This window comes from Martes martes (assembly GCF_963455335.1).
Source record: "Martes martes genome assembly, chromosome: 4".
Taxonomy (NCBI): domain Eukaryota; kingdom Metazoa; phylum Chordata; class Mammalia; order Carnivora; family Mustelidae; genus Martes; species Martes martes.
The window spans coordinates 175,748,709-175,770,139 of record NC_137891.1 but is presented as its reverse complement, the minus strand read 5'-3'; the positions used below and the strand labels follow the sequence as shown (position 1 = coordinate 175,770,139).

Here is a 21,431-nt window from a genome sequence, read left to right as displayed (position 1 = left end):
CTCCAGCTTCAGCCACAAATCTCCATGGCAACCTCAGACACAATCCTGATCTGAAGAAGGATCTGGAACACAAAGATCACTATAAAGAGACCAGAGGCCTGATGGACTTACCTCCCCTTGCTCCTTGTGTCCTGCTAGACTGTCTGCCAGGACCCCTCACCTTAGTCTCCCCAAAGACCCCAAACTGAGTATCCTGCAAGTCTGCCCCATTGCTGGGCACAGCAGGGCCTGGATGGAGGTCCGTCTGGGGCAGCTGCCCCAAAGGCTGCTTCTGCTGGGGGCGGCTGCACTGGCTGTGTCTGCTCTGGAAACAGGTGAGCCTGAGGGGGCTCAGCTGGGGTGGGCAGGGGAGTCAGGTCCTCCCACCCTTAGAGACCATATCCCCATGATAGGCTGGGACCCCTTGACTTGGAGGGGGCTGGAAAGTCTTGTGCCTGGTCTTGTTTGGTACCCCAAACCGCTCTGGGAGGCTGGAGCTCCAAGTCACCCAGAAATAGGGGTCTGGAGTGTGCGTGGGGGAGGGCGCAGTGGACAACACTGTGGCTTTGGGGTCAGACAGTCCATGTTCACACTCTCAGTGACATCACGGTTTCACCTCTCCGGTTCTGGTTCTGCACCAGCAAAGTGGGAATAAGAGCCCTTGTTCCTTAAGGGACTATTATTACTATGCATATAAGATGAGATAAACGAGCAAGACATTTAGCTCCGGGCACATAAAAGGTGCTCAACTCATTCACTCTCCAAGCCTCCCTCCTTCACCGTTGGCCTTCAGGGCAGGTTCTGGCTTTACTAGATCTGTGAAGATTTGAGATAATGCTCCCACATCCGGAGCCCTGATAGTGAATTTCTTCCCCAAAGACCCACATCCCGGCTGGTCCTTAACACCCACTGGTGTCCCTACTATGCACCAGAAAAGCCACCTGCTCTTTTCCATCCTTACAAAAATCAGAGCTAGTTTGATTATTTGCACATTATCTCATTCAGTCCTCGCAACCATTCTGTAGAAGTGAGGATGTTTTGGGATGTAAGTAACAGATACCAAACTAACAGAGTTTAACCCATAAGGACATTTGCTATTTCACTCAAGAAGAGTGACCACAGATGATTCCAGAAATGTTTAATTTAGCAGCTCCACCATGTTGACGTTTTCCATGATTCTCATGACCTTATCCTTGCAAAATGGCTGCTACGGCCCTGGCCCTTGCCTCCTCAGACAACTGCTTTCAAAAGCATAAAGAAAGGAGCTCCTCATCACACTGCTCTCCCTTTTCTTTCTTTCTTTCTTTTTTTTAATCAGAGAGGAAAACCTTTTCCAGGAGCCCTCAGCAAACCTCTTCAATCTCATTGGCCAGAATCAGGTTTCATGCCCATCCCTAAACCCCGCAAATTGAATTAGGATTACAAAACTTGGTTTAGGCCAATGACCAGGAGAGCAACCTGGTAGGCTGCTCGCTGACAGCTGAGAGATATTAGGGTTCTTTTATCAAAGAGCAACAGGGAAAGGCTGTGGGGTGGGCAGAGGCCCAGTTGAGTCTACCCTCCTGGGATAAGATACTAATAATAGCTAACATTTCTGTGACACTCATTAAACGCACAGCACTGTCCTGAGTGCTGAACCCTTACCTGCCCACAGTCCTCTAGTTTCAATTCCAAAATATAAGAAACTCTGAAAGCCAAAATTCCTTCTTAACTAATGTACAGGCGACACTTGACTTGAACTGATAGGAGGCTGTTTCTTGTCTTTATTTGACCTGCTTAGGGTTATGTCAGCAGACTTGCTCAAGAAAATGTGTTTGATCATGGAGGGCTGCAACATAATCTCCTGTATTACCCACCTTATCTTTCTAAAAATCTGGAAAATTCTGAAACACATTCTAGAGCTTTTAAAAAAAAAAAAAGATTTTATTTATTTATTTATTTGACAGACAGAGATCACAAGTAGGCAGAGAGAAGGCAGAGAGAGAGAGGAGGAAACAGACTCCCCGCTGAGCAGAGAGCCAGATGCAGGGTATTGATCCCAGGACCCTGGGATCATGACCTGAGCCGAAGGCAGAGTCTTTAACCCACTGAGCCACCCAGGTGCCCCCATTCTAGAGCTTTTGAATAAGAGACTGAGGAACTGAATTAAGTTACTCAACCCTTTGAGTAATTAAATTACACAAAATTCTGAGATTGGGCAATCATTCCATTTTGCTGATGAAAAAACAGACTCAGAGAGGGTGAGTGACTTACTTGGGGGTCACACAGCAGGCAGGGCTCCGAACCAGGCCATGCGGTTCCAGGGTCTGTGCCTTTCCCTGCAGCCGACCTGGTGGATCTCTGCGGGCAGACGTGGCAGGGGGCCGGGCTGCTGCTGCGCTCGCACTCCGCCTCGCGCAGGTTCTACTTCGTGGCCCCGGACACCGACTGCTGGCTCTGGATGGGGGCGGCGGCCGCCGGCGACAGGATTCGATTCCAGTTCCGCTTCTTCCTGGTCTACAGCTTGACCGCGGCGGCCGGGGCGCTCCCAGCGTCCCCGGTGTCCAACGTCTCCTCCCCGGCGCCGGGCGACCCGTGCGCCCCCGGGTCCTACCTGCAGTTCTACGAGGGCCCGCCGGGGGCGCCGCGGCCCCTGGGGGCCCCTCTCTGCGGCCTGACCATCCCCGCGGCGGTGGCGTCCTCCGGGCCCTTCCTGGGCCTCCGCCTGCTCACCAGAGGCCGCCAGCCGCGCGTGGACTTCGTGGGCGATGCCACCTCTTTCCGGCTGGGTGGGTGGGGGCTGTTAGCCGGGACCGGGGGCCCCAAACTGGGGGCAGCTGCGGGCCTGGGGTCACCCGTGTGGCACCTGCAGCGTGGAGGATGGTGGCGGCTGCTGGGGCCTGGGTGCGGTTGGGGCAAGGGGACTGGCAGCGGGCTGAGCGCGCTCCCGGGGGAAGGGGGAGGAGGGAAGGGGGCATTCCAGACCCCCGGAGTCGACCCGGTAAATCTGACTCCCCGGGCCGCGATGGCAGTCCCCCTACCAGCCCCCGACGCACGCCCACACACACTCACCCATTCCCAACTCCCACACACTCCCACACCTGACACCCAGTACCCACACGCACCCTGCACACTCATTCACACGACCCCCCACTCACACACCTCACGCCTCAACACCCACGCACACTACGTACCCCATATACCCTGCACACTCATTCACACCACCCCACACGCTCACACCCAACCCCCCGGTCACACACCCTGCACACTCATTCACACGACCCCCTCACACACCTCACACCCAACACCTACACTCACTGTACTCAGCCCTCATGGCCTACACACTCATTCACACATAAACTCACACACTCACCTGTTCACAACTCCCTCTCCCACAACACTCCTACACTCCCACACCTCACATCCAACACCACTCACACACCCACGCTCACACAACCGACCCCATACTCACACACCTCACGCCTCAACACCCCCCTACATGGCACACCCCCACACCCCCTGCACACTCATTCGCTTGACCCACACTCACACCCCTCGTACCCCAACACCCTCATTCCATACACTGCACTCATTCACACAACCCCACACGCACAAACCTCACATCCCAACACCCACACTCACACACACTGTATATGTGCATACAACCCAGAACTCTGCACTCATTTACACAACTCACCCACCCACGTGCCTCGCACACTGCGACACACAAGCCACGTACGTCCCATACCGCACACTCCCACACGGTATACGTCACATACCTCCTACACATACAGCACCACTTTGCACACTTAGATACACCTTACACACTCTCAAGTTCACACATGGCTCTTCTGTCCTGGCTCAGCCCTTCCGAGGGTTGCAGGGGGGCGGAGTGCGGACTCTCGGGACTGTCAGCGACAGCAAGGAAGGGGAACTCACAGGAGTTAATAGTCACTTGGTACGCACTGCCTTTGCCCTTCGAGCGCCGATGTGTCTGGGCCTCCCGGCCACACCACACCGGTCTCCTTGTCCTCCTGTGGGAAATAGGCTCAGGGAGGTTAGGGAAAGTGCCCAGGCCTCCCCACTCACAAGTGGGGCAGCTGGGCTTCAGCGGCTAGAGCACGTCCTCTTGTTCAAAGTGACTTCAAGGCTTTAGCCCCTGCAGGCTCCCCCAGGACTGGAGACACTCCCGTGTGTCCCAGCAGAGGCTGTGTCTGGTGATGGCGAGTACGCGAGCTGCCCAAACCCAGAAGACTCCAAAAGCACAGAGAAACTTTAGTGCCTATGCTGGTGATATCCAGGCTGGGGATTCAAACGTGGGTGTGCGAGCACTTTGAGACTCAGCCCATGCAGGCTCACTGGGAGCTAGACTTCAATGTGCCAGGCCCTGGACGCCCCCCCTCCTTTTTTAAGATTTTATTTATTTATATGACAGAGAGAGAGATCACAAGGAGGCAGAGAGACAGGCAGAGAGAGAGGGGGAAGCATGCTCCCCGCTGAGCAGAGAGCCCAATGAGGGGCTCAATCCCAGGACTCTGACACCATGACTGGAGCCTAAGGCAGAGGCCCAACCCACTTAGCCATCCAGGAGCCCCTTTAACACTGAGCGGTTCTGCCAGAGCCCCCGGGGCTGTCTCATGGTCTCTTTAGACAAGGCCTACCGTCTTCTCCCCTGGCCTAGTGCCTGGTCTGAATTTTGGGTTTGATTGATTTATTTATTTTTTGAGAGAGAGAGGGAGGAAGAGTGTGTGTGTGTGACCAAGAGCAGGGGTGGGAAGGAGGGGCAGGGAGATAATCTTAATCGGGCCCCAGGACCAGCACGGAGCCCATTGTGGGGCTCGATCTCACGACCCTGAGATCACAACCTGAGCCGAAATCAACAGTTGGACGCTTCACTGACTGAGCCACCCAGGCACCCCTGAATTTTGGATTTTAGATTCTTTCTCTCTTCCCCCTTAGTCTTTGGCTCTGGGAGGAACTATAGGAAATTTGGACCCTAAATCCTTAGGGCCAAGACCGGTGGTGCCTCGGGTCTCCCATCTGGCTTCTGTAGGCTGCAGCAGGCCCAGGGGCCTGTGATGTGTTGCACACAGCGCTCACTGGCTGATTGAGAATTAACCCCTCCCTCCGTACCCTCCCCCTCTCTCCCCGTGGTCTTGACTGCTTGCAAGTGCAGCTGTCAGCCAGAGAGCCAGGGATGCTGCTGGCATCTGTGTTTGTTAGCATGGACTCCCAAAAGGAGGCAGTGTGAAGCCCTATCACAGCTCTGGCTTCCTTAGATCAATTTTGTCACTTGAATGAAGAAAGGTTCATTTCACATCATTAGGCCACACATGCAGTCCCCGCCACTCACACCTGCAGGCACAGGCTGCCTGGTTCGTGCACACACGCCTACACTGACACTCACATGTGACTGCCCATACACAACCACACCACTGTTTCTCTTTCGTCTCACGTTCACCCTTACATCTCCATACCTGTTATGTAGTCTTCATTTTCATTTGCAGACAAAAGAAACCCGACTCAAGTTGGTTTAGCCAAAGGAGAATGGGGAGGGACTCCTCTAACTGGGGTATTGAGGTGTTGGTTCAGGTAGAGCTGGATCCAGCAGTTCAAGTAATGGCCCCTGGGCTCTGTGTCCTTGTTCTCTTTGTGTTGTGGGAATCTGCTTGGCCTCCCTCTCAGGCAGCTTCTCTTTCTATCTGGCAGTAAGATGATCCTGCAGCTCCAAACCCACGGTCACCATTATAGCTCTAACCTCAACAAAATAGAGAGCGAGCATCTTTTCTTATGGTTCTAGCAAAAGTGCGGGGACCAAATCTGAGTAGTCATGTGGGCTATGTGTCCATTTCTGTAGCCAGGAAATGGAATGCTCTGATTCCCATGCCCACCCCTGAGCCACGGTGTTGGGCAACCCCCCACCCCACCCCGAAACAGCTTTTCTTCACAGAATGGGATGCCGGGTAAGTCAGTCTCTCTGCACACCATGTGCATCAAGTCATACAATTCATTCACCTGCGTGCATATTCATTCATTGAACAAATGTTACAGGGGCACCTGCAATGTGCCAGGTGCTGTTCTAGGCTCTAGGGATAGAGCAATGAACAGCAGAGAAGTCCCTGTCCTCTCTGAGCTGACATCATGGTAGGGGAGGCGGGCCGTTAACAAACAACCAAGTGAATCCATGTTCTGCCGAGGTGAGGAGGGCCGCAGAGGGATGGAACTCAGGACAAGGAGGACCAGAGTGCTGGGGGAGGGTGGCATTCATGAGCGTGGGACTGGATTCCTCATCTGCTGCTTTGATACAAGCTGTGTAGGCTTGGCCAAGTGACCTGAGCTCTCTGCGCCTGTCTTCTGATCTCTAAAATGGGGGTAGGAACAGTGTTTATCGTGTAGGGTTATTGTGAGAACTTCAGGAGCTGGGGTGTGACATGAAGCACTGAGAGCCATGCCCAGCACCAGACAGGAATCAGTAAATGTCAGCCATCGGCATCATCTTGAGGACCATACACCTGTCTCCTATGAAACACCCACCTATGCCTTCATCTGCACGCACACAGAAGCAGCTCTCTGCGGCTCGCAACTCCCATGTTCCCTCACTATGGGGCTACGCATCCCTGCGCATCAGGGATTGGCTCAGGGTCCTCATCTCATGCCTCCCCTCCCGGCCCCAGGAGCCTGCGGTGCCTACTTCCGCTGTCGGAATGGCAGGTGCGTGCCCCCAAGCCTGGTGTGCGATCGCTGGGACGTGGACAACTGTGGCGATGGTAGTGACCAGGCTTCCTGGCCACCAGCCAACTGCAGAGGTCAGTGATGGGTGCGGCCCCGGCCCTGCTGAGCTGCTAGGAGGGAAACTGGGGCTGACTCCCCTTCCCTGGGGCAGGACCTCAGTGCGGAGGCCGGGGGCAGGGGCATGGCAAGAGAGAATAAGGTGAGGCCTAGGAGTGGGGAACCTGTGTAGGCTGGACTATCTGAGAATCAGAGCAAGTTAGAGCCGGAATGCTGCTGGAAGTGATCTAATCCAGCTGCTTCCAAATGGTATTTCAGTGGTGGAAGCTTTTCCTAAGTGGAATTTTGCAGCGGACCAAGAGGAAGAGATGCTCTATTTAACTGGACATGGAGGCCCAGACCCTGGCTGACTGATGTCCTATCAAGGGACCTGAATCTTCAAGACTTACTTTGGAAACCATTGTCCAGTCTGACTCCCATGTTTTATGTATGGGGAAACTGAGGCCTAGGGGAGGAGAAATGTCTTACCCAAGGTCATAAGAGTCAGGGAGTGGCATGACCAAGAATGACCTCTGTGGACAGGGGGACCAAAACAGGCCACCCGGGAAGCTCCTTCCTGGGAATCTAAGGTGCCACATCTGCAAACAGGACTGCCATGTACGGTTCAACAGGTTGTTTACTGCAAATTAAACACCTGGCTGTAGGTGCTGATAAACCTAACCTTTTAGAGTTGTCCTAAACTAAGTGAAATGCCTCAGGTAAAGAGCCCAGTGCCCAGCATGGTGCTTGGTGCCCAGAGAATGCTCAGTACAGACACTTCCTCCTTCTTGAGAAGTAGCCCCATTTGTAACCCCGGGCACTGGAGCTGGGCAGTGTGAGCTCAAGTCCTCCTCTAGTACTTCCTGTTCTGTGACCTGGGCAAGCGACTTAACTTCTCCAGACCTCACTTTCCTTATATGAAATGGAAATACTGATAGTAACAAACTCAGACAGGTTTGGGGAGGCTTCAGTGAGCCCAAGTCAAGCCCTGGAAAGTTCTGTGTGTTCCTCTATTCTTTCCTGCTGCAGGTCCCCCTCTGGTGCCCAGCCAGGAAGGGGGTACCGATGGCCCTGTGTCCAAGACCCTGACGCTCCCCTCAGCTCTCAGTTCTGCAGAAACCCTCCAGATGGCCGCCCAGAGGACACCCATCACAGGCCAGGCCCCTGAACAGCAGGGTACAACAGCTCCTCTGGGAGGTAGATGGCTCTTGCTTCCCACCTGCTTCCACTCCTCCCACCAAGGTCACACTTATCCCTCCCCATGTGACAGGGACAGGCAGCAGGCCTAGGGTGTGGCCTAAGTGGGTTTTTCCTTTTCTTTCTGCAGGTTCCCAGCTCCAAGGTGTGGCGCTGGTCTCCTCGCTGGTCCTAGCCTCTGCTGGCCTCCTCGTGGGCCTCCTCTGGTGCTGCTGCTCCTCCCACTGGTGGGCCTGGTGGGCTGGTGCCCAGGGCCTCTGCCCCGGCTGCACCATCTGTTACACGTGTCCTGGCCAGGTGGCTCCTGGGGGGCTGCAGCCAAGTGGGCCGGCCTTCCAGGATCGGGGAGGACATCCCTAGAGGCTGTAGCTTTGGAAACAGGAGCCTGGGCTCTGGGGTCAGACAGACTTAGGGCTCTACCCCATCCCCAGGAGGGCCACCTGACCTTGAGCATGTCACAAAAGCCTCAGACTCAGTCTGCCCTCTCCTACCTTGTGGGTGTCGTGAGGGACACGGAGCTAACCAGCCCTGTCACTCGGGTGGCCGCTGGCACCCTGCTGGATCTGGGAAGGGCAGGGGCAGGGGCCTCGCTCCCCCACAGCTGCCTTTCTTCACTCCCAGAACTCACCTGCCCACTTTTGCCCGCCCCCCAGCCCCCGCCTCGGGTTCCACTGAGTCAAGCCCCAGTCAGGAGCGCAGGAGACAGCTCTGGCGGGGATAGCACCGTTTATTAAGAAAGATCAAGACAAAGACCACAGGAGGGTCCCTTCTAGGACACAGAGGCCAGGCATCCTGACCCCACATCTGCGGGCTGCTGGTGGGGAGGTCACGTGCCCCCAGCTGGGCCCTCAGGCTCCCGCAGATGGGGCAGGGCTGTCATGTCCCCTTCCTGTCCCTCCCAGTCATGAGTCCTGGCATCCCCCACCCAAGGCACTAACTCTTTTCAACCACCAATGCCCTCATCCCCCAATGTCCCCTGGGCCTTCACTTCCAGATCAGTGGGGGGATATGGCCTGGTGTGGGTGGGGAGACCCTCTCAGTGCTGGGCTCTGCCTGTATCAGCTCCTGGGAAGAGCTGGGGTAGAGTTTCCCTTGCTGCCCCTGACGGGCAGGGGCCCTGGGCAAGGTGTTGGGGGGTAAGGGTGGGGTGGGGGGCTGCAGGCCAGGAGGGCTCAGTGGGAGGCGGAGGCTGCCAGGGGCAGGTGGCCCGACTGGCTAGGCAGAAGTGAAAGGGGCTGGGACATGGGCTGGTGGGGGTGGGAGGGGTGGAGGTGGCCTGCCCAGGGGTGAGCTGCCTTTTGTTCCACAGTTGGCACTAAAGAGCTTTCCCCACCCAGAGGAGGGTGGCAAAGGCAATTGCGAGGCCCCTGCTCCAGGGAGCTGGTGAGGCACCAGGCTGGGGGCCGTGGTTGGCTCTTGTAGGACTGAGGGCTGCCGGAGTGCTATGGGACGGGGACAGCCCAGCTCTGTGGAGGGAGGGGCTCTCCAGCGGCGGTGACAGCTCTGAGCCCACTCGGCTACTGCGTCTGACCCCCAGTCCTGGCAGCCCTCTGAGGCACCAGCTCTCATCCGACCTGCCCTACCTACCAGCCCGCGGCTCGGCCCGGGGGTGCTGGTGTTGGGGGTGGCATGCCTACCCTCCAGTCCAGCCCAGGGCAGTAGCAGCAAAGCGTGGCATTGCCTCAGTTTCTTACAAAATAGTCATAATAATAATATTAATAATAATATACTCGACGTCGTGGGGCTGGGATGCTGCCCGGGAGTCCGTGTGGGCCAGGCAGCCGCCTATGAGGGGCAGGGGCGGGTGTTGGCACCAGCCTGGGCACGGTGCTGCAGGTCCAGCGGCTGTGGCGGTGGAGCACCGGGCCGGGCCGAGTGCAGCACCAGGTTCTTGATGCAGCCGGTGATGCCCGAGGAGAAGCGGCCCCCAGTCAGTGTGGTCACATCGGGGGCTCCGCCTGCAGGCACCGGGGGAGGACGGGGCATGTCAGCTCCCGCAGCCTAGCACGTCCTGGCCCCGTGGGGGCCCCATTGCTTCCCTGGTCCCAGGGAGGGTACCCGAGGCCTGTACCGTGGTCCAAGCCTGGACTTACCGATATAGATGCTGCCCTTGGTGTTGACGGCCACGTTAGGGCCTGGCGACTGGCCGCTGACCAGCTCCTCACCATCCACCTGGATGGAGCCTCTCCGGCCTTCTCTGTTGGCGGAATGGGGGTGGGGCCCTCATCACCAGTTCCAAGGGACCCCTCCCTTTGCCACAAAGATGCCAGACAGGAAGGCCTGCCCCTGCTTGGAGCTCTTTCCTTCCACCACTGGATGAGATCTGGTCCCACAAACACAGCTTCCTGGCATCTCTCTCAGCTGTCACCTGTCCCCTCGGGTGTCTGTCCTCCCCCCCCCCCCCCCGGCCACCACCATGGTGTTCTGTCCCGCCCTGAAGTCTGTGTTTAGGCTGGTGGGCTCTCCGCCCACCTAGGCTTCAAGTTCTCTCCCAGAGCTCAAAGCCTGCCTCCCTGTACATGGCAGGCAGCATCCCATCCTACCCCAGAACTCTGTGCCCTTCACCCCCGTGCCTGGGGCGCCTTTCTTACCGCAGTGCGGTCACCCGATGCCACTCGCCATCATCAATGGGGTCCTCAGAGACCAGGCGGGCCTCCCCACTGCCCAGCTGGTAGCTGCAGTCACATAGGGCCAAGACAGTGAGAGCTGGGCCAGACGGGGCTGGTTTGGGGGGCTGGGCTCCCGGGAGGGCTGCAGCTTCTCATGGGAGGAGTCGTGGTACCAAGCAGAGGGGAACCCCCTGAAGGGGTATGGGGGACCAGGGAGGGGAAGGAAGGGGCAGGTGCCCGGACCCACCTGAAGACAAGGTGTCCATCCTGAAGCCCGAGACTGATGAAATCCTTGCCGCGGCCGGCATCTCCCACATCCTGCCAGGGAAGCACAGGGTCGCTGGGGTTCCCTGTCTAGAGAGCCGAGGCCCCTGCTGCTGTGGCCTCCACCCTCCTCTCTCCCACCAGGGGGGTGGCGACCCTGAGACCGGGCTGGACGCCCACACTCACCACGCCCTGCCAGAGCAGGAGGCCATTGGCTGTGCTGGTCCGAACCTCCAGCTCGATGGTCTCCGGGACCTCAGGCAGGCTGGGAGTGGAGGAGGCGGGTGAGGGGGAAGAAGCTGCAGATTCCTGATCCCCTCCCTGGACCCACCGGCTCCCCCGGCACCTGTCTCACCTCCTGGAGAAGATGCGGCCAGGGAAGGCGAGGAAGCCATCATCGTGGAAATAGGCTCCGTACTGTCCAGGGGCATCTGCGGGAGGATGTGGCGACGGTGAGGCCCCTGCTCACCTGCCCAGGGTGGCCACCATGCTAGCTTCCGGACCCCCACCTCCACCCCAGCATGTGCTACTATGGGGGCCCCAGGGGGCTCTGGACACAGGTCAGGGGCCTGTGAACTTGGACGGAGAGATACTGGGGCTCGACCTTCACTCACTTCTCACTGAAATGGAGTTGTTCCTTCCGTTATACATGTGGGCAGCGAACCCAAGGGGCCGTAGCAGGACTTATGATTTGTCACTGACACATCATCAGAAAATTTTAAATATTTTGAGAACTTTATCTCAGTACAGTGGGTTTCCTCTGAAATCCCATGCATTTTATTTTATGTAGTCAGTAGGGTCCAGATAGGGTGACCAACCACCATCCCTATTTGCAGAGTCCTGTCCTGGTTTTAGTTCCTGAAGTTCACATCCCAAGAGACCCCTCAGCCCTGAGCAAACCAGGAGAGCTTGTCACCTGGGTCCCTGGCACATAGAAGTTTCAGAACCCTTGTGTTCCCTCTCTCTTACAGAGGGGAAGACAGGCTGGGGGTGGGTGTGAGCGAGCTGCCCAGAAAGTGGGAAGCCAGCATGGCCACCCAGACCTTTAGGCCCCAGTGTCCCTACGGGGTGTGGTTCCAGCATCCCCAGCCCTACCTGCTCAGACCCATCTTCAGGCCAGTGCTGGTCCCTGTGGGCCTACAAGGGTAGGGGGCACTTGGCCACCGTCCACCCAAAGATGTGAACAGTGAACATTTCCTAAGCACCTACTGTGTGCCAAATAACATACGGGGAGTGTCACAGCCAGCCGCAAGCACCCTTTCCTTTAAAGGGATCCTTAACAATAATCCCGTGGCTTAGACATAATGTTAATAAAAGCTAACATTCTGTACCCACTGTCGACCAGACGTTGTTCTAGGTATTTTGAGTACATTAAATAGTTGTGTCCTGACACAAATTTTTATCCAACCCTTGTAGAAGGATGTCACTCCTCTTTATTTTACACATAAGGAAACTGAGGCACAGAAGGGTAAGTGACTCACCCACGGGAATGCAGCTAGTAGGTGGCAGGGCTAGGATTTCAATCCAGAGCCCATGTTCTTAGCCATTCTACCACTACCTCTCCTATCACATTAGTGAGAAGGAAGAAGATGGCTATATACAAAGCAGTTAGCCCGGCATCCCTGAAAGTTTAATAAACACTGATTTTTAAAAAAAATGATTACTGCTTTTAAATAGCCTGTGGAATCCTTGAGAAGGCAGGTCTTGCCTTGTTCATCTTGTATTTCCTGCCTCAAGGGCAAGGACGGGCACAAAAGAGTTTGTTGACAGGATATGTGAATGTAGAGGAGGAAACTGAGGTCAGAGTGGCTCAAGGACCCACCCCAGGAGGCCTCCCCAGCTCAACTAGCACAGAAGTACAGGGCATGATCCAGCTCTGTGTTGCTGGACTCTTCTTTGTTCCCTCCCTCTGAGCCCAATGAGCCTCTCACGTGGCCTTGTCCTGCTCACAGGCCAGAAGCAAGAGTGTGGGCTCCTTGGGAGAGGGGCTGACATGGGAAGCCAGGGAGGAGACAAGCCTCTCTGGCCACAGGAAGTACGTACCGTTGCCCCCGCTGCCTTCCAGATGCCACTCGGACTCCGCTGTGCCTTGTCCAGGGCCTAAGGAGAGAGGCAGTTGTGGTCAGCAGGCACAGACACCGCGGGGCCCCGTGTGTCGCCCCAGGGCCTCAAGTGGGAGGTGGGGAGAAGACGGGACAGTTACCTTGTTGGCAGCGGGGCCCAGAGAAGCCAGGGGGACAGAGGCAGCGGGTGCCCTGGCAGGTGCCCCCATGCAGACAGGGCTCACGGAGCCGGCAGGGGTTCTCCTCGTGCTCACACAGGTCTCCTGCGGGCCAGAGCACCGTGAGCGGGTGTGGGCCCGGGCAACTGCCCCTCCTCTCTGCACCCTCCCCTCGCTCCCCCCCCCACCCCGCCCTGCCGCTGGGGCCAGGGTCGGGGGTGGGCTCACACACCTTTGAAGCCATCTGCACACAGGCACTGGAACTCGTACTCGCCGGCTGGCATGCACGTGCCGCCATTCCGGCAAGGCTGGCGCTCACACGGGGAGCTGCTGTAGCACTGCCCAACGCCCCGGCTGCCCAGGAAGCTGTAGGTGAGGTCCAGCCGCTTCCCATTCACGGATACCTGTGGCACAGGGACGCTGAGGGGCTCTGGGCATGCCGGGGGCAGAGGCCAGCGGAGGGTAGCTGGGAACCCAAGTGGGAATATGGGTGCTAACGGGGGTTCTAGCACAGGCGACGGAGGAACCTAAGCTGAAGGCCACCTGTGTGCCTTGAAGGAGTGACCCGCTGCACAGAGGAGGGAACTGAGGCTGGCAGGGAAGTGCCCAGGCTTGCTGTGGGGTCGGCGGGGTTGGGGGGGGGCACCCTCTCTTCCCCTCCTCTCCCCTCCCCTCCCCTGCGGGCCCCTGGAGGCTGCTGCTCACCTCGCCCACGCAGCCGCGGAAATGAGCGCTAATGTTGGTGGCCGGGGGCAGCCGCACGGAGGGCTCCACACCCCCGAGGTAGAGGAGTGTGTGCAGGTTGAGGCCTTGGCTCTTGCCGGGCGAGGAGCGCAGCACGGGGGGTCTGCTGTTCACGCGCAAGCTGCCGTCCTTGTTCAGACGCTCGGCGGACACTCGGTGCCAGTGGCCCAGGGCCAGCGGTTCGGGGCTCCGCAGCACGGCCAGCCCTGGGCGGGGGATGCCAGATGGGGATGGCGCCCGCAGAGGGTCCCTCCTGCCCACTCCATACAGGTACTTGAGCGGACAGGACATTCCAGGAGGAACCCGACAGAAGCCTAGGGGACTTGCCCAAACTCCCATGTGGAGAACGGATGTCACTGAACAGGGGACCCGGGTCGGTCTGACTTCTGAGGGTACTCCTCCAGCCCTCCTTAGGGCATGGGGAGACGACGGGGGGTGCACAGCTTGGTGCCCAGAGCCCATCTGCCTTTGGTGTCCGGTGCTCACCTGACCCTAACTCGTAGCGGAACTCCAGGTGGCCGCCGACCATCGCCAGGGACACGAAGTCCTCCACGGGCCCGCTCTTCCCCCCGCTGAACACCAGGATGCCGTCGGGTGCCAGTGGCTTGAACTCCACGTCCAGGCGCAGCTCGTGGTGTGTGTTGGTGAGTGCGGGCAGTGCCAGGTAGGAGCCAGTGCCCGACATGGAGGGGGTGGTCACTGTTACACCTGCAGCGGCCACAGCTCAGCCGGGGGCAGCGGGGGTCCCGGCACCCCTGCCCGGCCCACTCCAGACCCCAGGGCTCAGGACCGGCTGGGTAATAGCTGCAGCTGTATGGGAGTCCCTGCCCTCGGGCCCCATGGACCAGGCTGGAAGCGGGGGTGGGGGTGGGGAGGGTGGGGAGAGTGGGGGGCGTGTGGCTTACAGACCCTCCTGGGAGGGATTCAGGCTGGGCAGAGGCTTAGCCTGGTGACTTTGAGGCCCTCTGGCTCTGGACTCATCATCCACAGGGCCCTTTGTGACCTCCGAGTGTCCCTGCCCAGCTTCCCCCCTCCATCCCGGGCTCCCCCAGGGACTCAGGTCTAGCTCCACTCACCTTCCTCACACCTCACCCCTGAGCGGCCCAGGTGGCAGCGGCAGGTGTAGCCTCGGCCATCAGGCCGGTTCACACAGGTGGCGTCTGGCCCACAGGCCTCTGGGGGACAGAGGGGCCAGCAAGAAGGACACTGAGGTGGCCTGGGAGAAGGGGGGGTCCCGATGCTATAGCCCTACCTACTGCAGCCCCAGGGCCGTGACCAGCCTGGGAGGACTGCATCAGTAAACTGGGCAGGAGGAATGGATGACAGCAGGGTAGGGGGCACCAAGGAGGCTTGGTGGGGGACAGCACAGGTGGGAAATGCAGGAGTGATGGGGTAACGGTGTGGGGCGCTGGGTATCCGGGAGGCAGGTCATAGGCGACTTTGGTGAGAGTTGGGAAGGAGATAGGTACCTGGGGTGTTGGAGGTGCCTGGCAGCAGTGACAGGGGTAGGACAAGTGGCTGGGCACTGGGGTCAGGGGTGAGAACTCGGGGAGCACAGTGGGTGTTAGGGTGGCAGGGATGGAAGTCAGTAGCTGCGAGTACTTGGATGAGTGACAGAGTGAGCTAAGTAGGGTCAGCAGTGGGGTGGGGGGGTCAGAGGAGCAGCCACGGGCAGAGGCGAGCACTGGGGCGGCAGTGACCGGGAGGGGGGGCGGTCACACACCTGGGTGGCAGTGCAGGGCCTGGGAGTGCTCACAGCGGCTCCCGGTGAAGCCGGCTGGGCAGATGCACACGTAGCTGCTGCTCTCCGAATCCTGACATTGGCCCCCGTTCTGTGAAGCCACCCCAGAAGTCAGGCAGAGAAGCCCCTGGCTCTCCCCTACTTCCCAGGGGGGCCATCCAGGTGGAGGGGCAGTGGCCAGGGGCAGTGAGGGGTGCATGTGTTGTAGGGTTACCTGGCACGGCCGGTCCCGACAGGTGGGGCAGTGGGAGATGCCGTGTGCTGTAAGGTTGAGGTCGTGGAACACGATCTCCTCGCCCTGGATGCGCAGCTCCCGGACACAGCCTGGGTGGTGGGGGGTCACGATGAGGAGAGCAGAGGGTGCCAGGAGGCCTGCCCAGCCCACAGCCCACACCCCGCGGCGCTCCCAGACTCCCATGGGCTCTGCCAGCCGGCCTGCCGAGGCTGGGCCAGGCATGGAGGCCAGGCGGGGGCTCACCTACGAAGCCACTGCTCAGCCCCGCCTTGGGGATGGCATCGTAGTCGGGGTAGCCACCCAGGTAGAGCTCCTCATTTAGGTCCAGACCCTGGAACTTGCCCTGGGGAGTGGAGAAGCCCGGATGGCAGACAGGGGCTGGGCAGAGGTGGGGAGGGGGCTAGAAGTGGGGGGAGGGCGGTGGGGCCTCACCTGAGAGGTCCCGTTGACCGGGGCCAGGCTGCCCACGATCAAGGAGCCCTGGGTAAGGCTGCGCAGCAGGGTCACGGTGTGGAACTGACCCAGCGCCAGCGGTGTGGGGTGGCGGATGGTGGCCATGCCCGAGCCTGCGTCAAATCTGCTCCCCAGGGTGGGGCCGGGGTGGGAGAGAGCATACGGGGCTGGTCAGAAGGGCCGGGCAGGGGGCCCAGTCTGGGGAGAGATGATGTCACTGTTTCCTGCAGTTCTGATCTAGTTCCTGTCCCTGCCTTGTCCTCCCCCCCATCACCCCCAGGTCACCCCAACCCTGCCGCTTCCTCAGATCCTTTCCTCCCCCACGCACCCCCCCCCATCCCCAGAGCTTACCCAGAGCAGCCCCGGGGTGCTAACTGCCCTTGGCTCTGTGGCCCTGGGGATCACCTTGCTGCTTTCCCTCTTTATGGCTATTCTTCTCCAGCCAAAGTTATCTATTCCCCCAAGGGCAGAACTCAATCTGTCTGTATCAGTGCCTGGCACAGAACAGGTGTCCAGCAAATAGTTTTTGAGTGAATGAATGAACGAGTCTTGGTCTGCAGGGGTCCTACTCAGCAAAGACACGCTCGGCACCACTGAGCATCTCTGCCGGAGTTTTGTGCGAGTCTAGATGGCTTCCTCCCACAGCTGGCCAACACACAGTGCCCGCTCTGGCAGATCAGGCGGACACCGAGGGTAACGGCCACACCTCCTCCATCCTCCTTCATTCAGCTCAGTGCAGGGGTGTGTGCCTGACTGAAGCCCCACAGTCCGGTCCCCAGCCCCCTTCCCTTGTAAATGGAGAGGGCAAGGGTCTCACCGGAACTCGGGCCTTCCCCCCACGAGGCCGAAGGAGATGAAGTCAGGCTGCCTGTTGGCCAGGTTGGTGGGGCTCCCTGGGATCTGCTTCTGGCCGTTGTATAGCAACATCCCTGGGGTGGGGGGAGGGCACAGCCGTGTTGGGGCCTCCCACCAGCCACGGGCTCCCTGGCCGCCCAGCCCCAAATGTGAGTGACCGCAGCCGGGGAGCGTTCACTCTCCAGCTCCCGTCCCTCCCTCCGCACGCCCTGCACAGCCAGGGCCTTCTCACGGTCTCTGGATGCCCCTACAGAGGACTGGCTCAGAGCGCCTAAAGATGTGGAATTTGCTTCACTCACACCAGAGGGCCTACCTGAAGGAAGGCGGGGAGGCAGAGACTCACCAGAGTAGAGGAGGAGGCCTGAACAGTGAAAGTCAGAGAGCCGTAGGAGATGGAGAGGGAGAGAGAGAGAGAAAGAGAAAGAGGAAAGGGAAGGCTGAGAGACGGAGACAAAGGACGGAAGGAGGAGGACAGAATGAACAGGAAGCTGGGACAGGAGGCTGTGTGTGGTTGTGCCCATCAGAGGTGGGAGGTACTGCGGAGTGGGGCAGAGAGACAGGAGGAGGCACAAGGGAGGGCCCAGAAGGCAGACCTGGGGGTTGCAGGACAGGGAGCTAAGGGAGCTGGGTAGGACCGGGGGTCACGACGGCTCAGATAGTGGCGGGGGTTACTCTAGGAGATCCCTACCCCACGGTAGCCCCTCTCTGGCTTACCATCAGCTGAGTCGGGCCGGAATGTGATCTTGATCTCGAATTTCCTGTAGGCATCTTTGATGGTGGGCAGCGGCAGGAAGGAGTGGGGGGTCTGCGTGAAGTAGGGCACCACCCGCTCTGTGGGCAGAGAACGCGGCTAGAACCACACCCCCCAGGCAGCGGGCAGGGCGACTGCTGAGTCTGGAATCTGGAAGGTGTCGTCTTACCTGGCACCTGCAGGTGGGCAAAGGCTTTAACCTTGCCCTGGCGGTTAGTGGCCGTGCAGACGTAGGTGCCTGCATCCTGAGGTCGGACGGAGGGCAGCACCAGCATGTTGTTTTCCAGGCGGCTGTCAGGCGGCAGGTTCCCATCCAGCTGCAAACACACCCACAGTCCGGAGCCGGGCCTTGGCCCGCCCCTCTGCATGGCCTGCCTCCCATCTCGCTGCAGGCCCACCCTTGAACACTGAGCATGAACTCTGTGCCTGGGCCAGGTCCTGGGGGCACCGAGATGGTGAAGACCCGGCCCCTGCCCCTCAGGTATGCCCGCTGCGCCCCTGCCAGGCACGTACCTTGCTCCAGGTGATGTCAGGGGTGGGGTAGCCAGAGGCCATGCAGGGGAAGGCGGCTGCAGAACCAGCAGGCACACGGACCTCTGGGGGTGTTGAGATCTGGGGCAAGGCTAGGAGTGGGAAGGAGACACCAGCCATCAACATGATGACAGCCACCATTTGAGAGCCCAGGCCGTGTTCTGACTCGTTCCATCCTCACACTGGCCCTGAAGGGAGACACTGTGTCCCCAGGTCACAGATGAGGCTCCCTGCTGGTTGCACACATGGAACGGGGCAGTCGGGGCTCAGGGACGGGTCCACTGGACTCCACAGCCTGAGACGCTTCAACATACCCCAGGGGAACACTGTGCCGCCCCCCACGGCTGTCAGTCTGGGGGCAGGTCATGGGGGTTGGGGTGAAAAAGAGCTGCTTTTGAAGACATAGAGGCATGCCGGCCGGCATTCTTTCGCACTCTCGTGTGTCTGTTTTGTGTTAAGGTCGTCTCTGCCATCAGACTGGGCTGTGGGGCTCCATCACCAGAGCAGGTGTCCCAGTGGGTGATGGCGACACGTCTGCTTTCCTGGGGATGCCCCCTGTCCCCGTGGAGGTCCCTGCTGGCCTTCACCTTGCACGAGCAGCAGCACGTGGGACTGGGTGGTGCCGGCGGCGTTGGTGGCGGTGCAGCGATACTGTCCTGCGTCGGCCAGCTCCACGTGGGCGATCCTCACGATGCCTCCGCTCTGCACGATGCCGGGCCGCAGGCGCCCCCCGACTTTGCTCCATGTCACCTGAGGCTTAGGGTCGCCCAGGGCCAGGCACTCAAATTCCACGGCGTGGCCAACCACCACGGTCTGCACAGAGGTCCGGATGTTGATGAGCACCGAGGGCAGGGCTGGGGAGGAGGGAAGTGGAGGCAGAGTGAGGCCAGCCTGCCAGGACATGAGCCCCAGGACATGAGCCCGGAGTCCCCAGCGTCCGGGTGCTTTCTCGTGCATTCGCTCCTGAACATGTGCACTCGTCTGCAGGTTCCCTCACTTGAGTGTCTGCTGTCCTACATTGGTTGGTCTGAGCACCCACTCGCTTCCCCCATCTTCCTTCTTCCTCCCTCCCCTGCAGTATTTGTCAAGTCCCCTGTGCTGCGCTGGACACAAGCAAGATAGCGTCGAGTAATTCTCTCTATTCATAGACATTTAAGGGGCTTCCTGGGGAACACAGTCCCTGGGCCCTCATCTCTGTCTCCTGCCCTTAGGAGGGGCCTGAAGACACCACCCTACCTTGGACAATCAGCTGGGCACTGGCCTGGGCCTGTCCCCACGGTCCATGGGCCTGGCAAACATATGTCCCTTGGCAGCTCTGGTCCAAGTTCTGGATTCTGTAAAGAAAAAATAATAAGGCATCAGTGAATATAAAAAACTGACAAGAATGCTTTGCAATGGCACAGAAGTTCAAAGCCATCAGAGATTAGTACTCGCTGTGAGCTTCTGGTCTCCCACTAACTTCATGAGGTAGGTAGGTAGTAGGGTAGGGCTGGAACACAGACCCACGTCACCACACCGATCCTAGGCCAAGACCATGGTCAGATCTCAAGATCTCACACAGGTACAGAGCAGCAGAGCTGAGACCTGGGTCATGTGTATGTATCCAGCCTCGGAGCCTGTCCCCTCTCCCCTACACTACTGGTCAGGATACAAACACGAGCCAGTGTTTACCGAAGGCCTTTCACGTGCCTTAGATAATCTCATGTGGTCTCATATAACCCATTGTATGCATGAGAACATTTCGGCTCAGAGAGTGGAAGAGACTTGCCCAAGGACACGGTTTCATGCTGAGCCCCACAGGACGGGTATCCTAACAGCCCCCGTGCACCTTGGGCTGGGGGGCTCAAGCTCAGTCCGGCCTACCCCCCGGCTCACCGGAGCACCCCATCGTGCACACTGTGGCCAGGAGGCAGCTGACCCCCTTCCTTGATCCAACGGAGCTGGGTGCCCCGGTCAGCGGGCACGGCACAGTGGAACTCAACGCTGGCACCTATGCTCTTGGTCTCCAGCTGAGGTGTGACTTGAACGATGGGCGTGGATCCTGCTGGGATGACAGTGGCCGGGACAGAGCCAGAGGAGCCTGTGGGGACATGTACGAGGTTCTGTGTGTATGTGCGTGTGTGAGAGAAAGAGAGGGAGAGAGAGAGAAATGTCCCTGATGCCTCCCCCTCCCAGGATCCAGAAAACCCCCATCCTAGCACGCTAGGAATCTTCTTCTCCTTGAAGCCCTTCTGCCCTGCCTGAGCCAGGGCTGCTCACCTTGAACAAGCACCTGGGCGAAAGCCTCTGCCGAGCCCACCTTGTTGGTGACCTGGCAACGGTAGCGACCTGAGTCCTCGGGGGCCGCGGGCTCAAAGCGCAGCATCTCGTTCCTGGCGGTCACCCTTCTGGGGAGGCTGCCACCCACGCGACTCCACTGGAAGCTGAGTGGGGGTGTCCCATGAGCCAGGCACTGGAGCTGCAGTGTCTCCCCTGCCCGCACCGAAGCGTGCTCCGGGACTGTGGTGGCGTATGGTGGGCCTGGGGGCGGGGGGACACAGACGTCAGGGCAGGGAAGAGCAGTGGTCGGGGTGGGAACAGCTGTCAGACGCAGGTGTCCTACCAAAGAACCAGGAAGCTGAGTGGTCTGAAGCAGAGGGCTGGGGATGAGGGAAGCAGGATGGGGAGGGGGGTGGGTCTCAGACAAGGGCCGGTTCTGGGGAGCTGCGGGGCACAGGGCCCTCTGCATGGCACTCCTGGGGTTCTTCCCAGGATGTAGTCCAGCTTGGGGGCTCAGACCTCCATGCAGGGCAGAGAGGATATCCCAAGGAGGGTGGGCGAGTGTCTTACTCTCCACGTGCAGGGCGATGGTGGCCTCGGCATGGCCGGCGGGGCTGGTGGCATTGCAGATGTACTGGCCTGAGTCCTGCTGGGCTACGCGGGGGATGATGAGTGTGTCACCTTCCAGTCGGTGCTGCCAGGGCAGCGGGGAGCGCAGCTTGGACCAGTGGATGGTGGGTGTGGGGTTGCCTGCAGAGTGGAATGAAAGACTACAGAGGTCACTGGGCTACCCTGGGGATGAGCCGGGCACGAGACTGGTGAGGCAGTGACCGGGTGGTCTCATC

The 21,431-nt window shown here is 59.2% G+C and overlaps 2 protein-coding genes across 2 annotated transcripts in view; one reads left to right on the top strand and one right to left on the bottom strand.

Annotated features, from left to right (window-relative positions):
* Window positions 1–232: 232 nt before the first annotated feature.
* Window positions 233–8,283, top strand: LDLRAD2 (low density lipoprotein receptor class A domain containing 2; the record flags this gene model as incomplete). Its single annotated transcript, XM_080801733.1, has 5 exons — window positions 233–314; window positions 2,304–2,747; window positions 6,633–6,764; window positions 7,756–7,902; window positions 8,054–8,283. The coding sequence occupies 5 exons, from the start codon at window positions 233–235 to the stop codon at window positions 8,281–8,283; spliced, it is 1,035 nt and encodes a 344-aa protein (XP_080657859.1).
* Window positions 8,284–8,633: 350 nt separating this feature from the next.
* Window positions 8,634–21,431, bottom strand: part of HSPG2 (heparan sulfate proteoglycan 2) — a 98,400-nt gene continuing 85,602 nt past the window's right edge. Inside the window, exons 73-97 of the mRNA XM_080802982.1 lie at window positions 21,157–21,336; window positions 20,587–20,847; window positions 20,203–20,407; window positions 19,564–19,661; window positions 18,915–19,181; window positions 18,310–18,419; window positions 17,966–18,113; window positions 17,760–17,876; window positions 17,008–17,119; window positions 16,170–16,314; window positions 15,981–16,080; window positions 15,717–15,826; window positions 15,485–15,593; window positions 14,838–14,936; window positions 14,248–14,469; window positions 13,723–13,967; window positions 13,250–13,421; window positions 13,000–13,122; window positions 12,840–12,896; window positions 11,152–11,227; window positions 10,983–11,061; window positions 10,780–10,850; window positions 10,515–10,598; window positions 10,017–10,120; window positions 8,634–9,881 (exon numbers count right to left, since the gene is read on the bottom strand). Of these exons, the coding sequence (XP_080659108.1) occupies window positions 9,709–9,881; window positions 10,017–10,120; window positions 10,515–10,598; window positions 10,780–10,850; window positions 10,983–11,061; window positions 11,152–11,227; window positions 12,840–12,896; window positions 13,000–13,122; window positions 13,250–13,421; window positions 13,723–13,967; window positions 14,248–14,469; window positions 14,838–14,936; window positions 15,485–15,593; window positions 15,717–15,826; window positions 15,981–16,080; window positions 16,170–16,314; window positions 17,008–17,119; window positions 17,760–17,876; window positions 17,966–18,113; window positions 18,310–18,419; window positions 18,915–19,181; window positions 19,564–19,661; window positions 20,203–20,407; window positions 20,587–20,847; window positions 21,157–21,336 (3,467 nt within the window). The 3' untranslated portion in view covers window positions 8,634–9,708. The remainder of the gene's footprint in view (window positions 9,882–10,016; window positions 10,121–10,514; window positions 10,599–10,779; window positions 10,851–10,982; window positions 11,062–11,151; window positions 11,228–12,839; window positions 12,897–12,999; window positions 13,123–13,249; window positions 13,422–13,722; window positions 13,968–14,247; window positions 14,470–14,837; window positions 14,937–15,484; window positions 15,594–15,716; window positions 15,827–15,980; window positions 16,081–16,169; window positions 16,315–17,007; window positions 17,120–17,759; window positions 17,877–17,965; window positions 18,114–18,309; window positions 18,420–18,914; window positions 19,182–19,563; window positions 19,662–20,202; window positions 20,408–20,586; window positions 20,848–21,156; window positions 21,337–21,431) is intronic.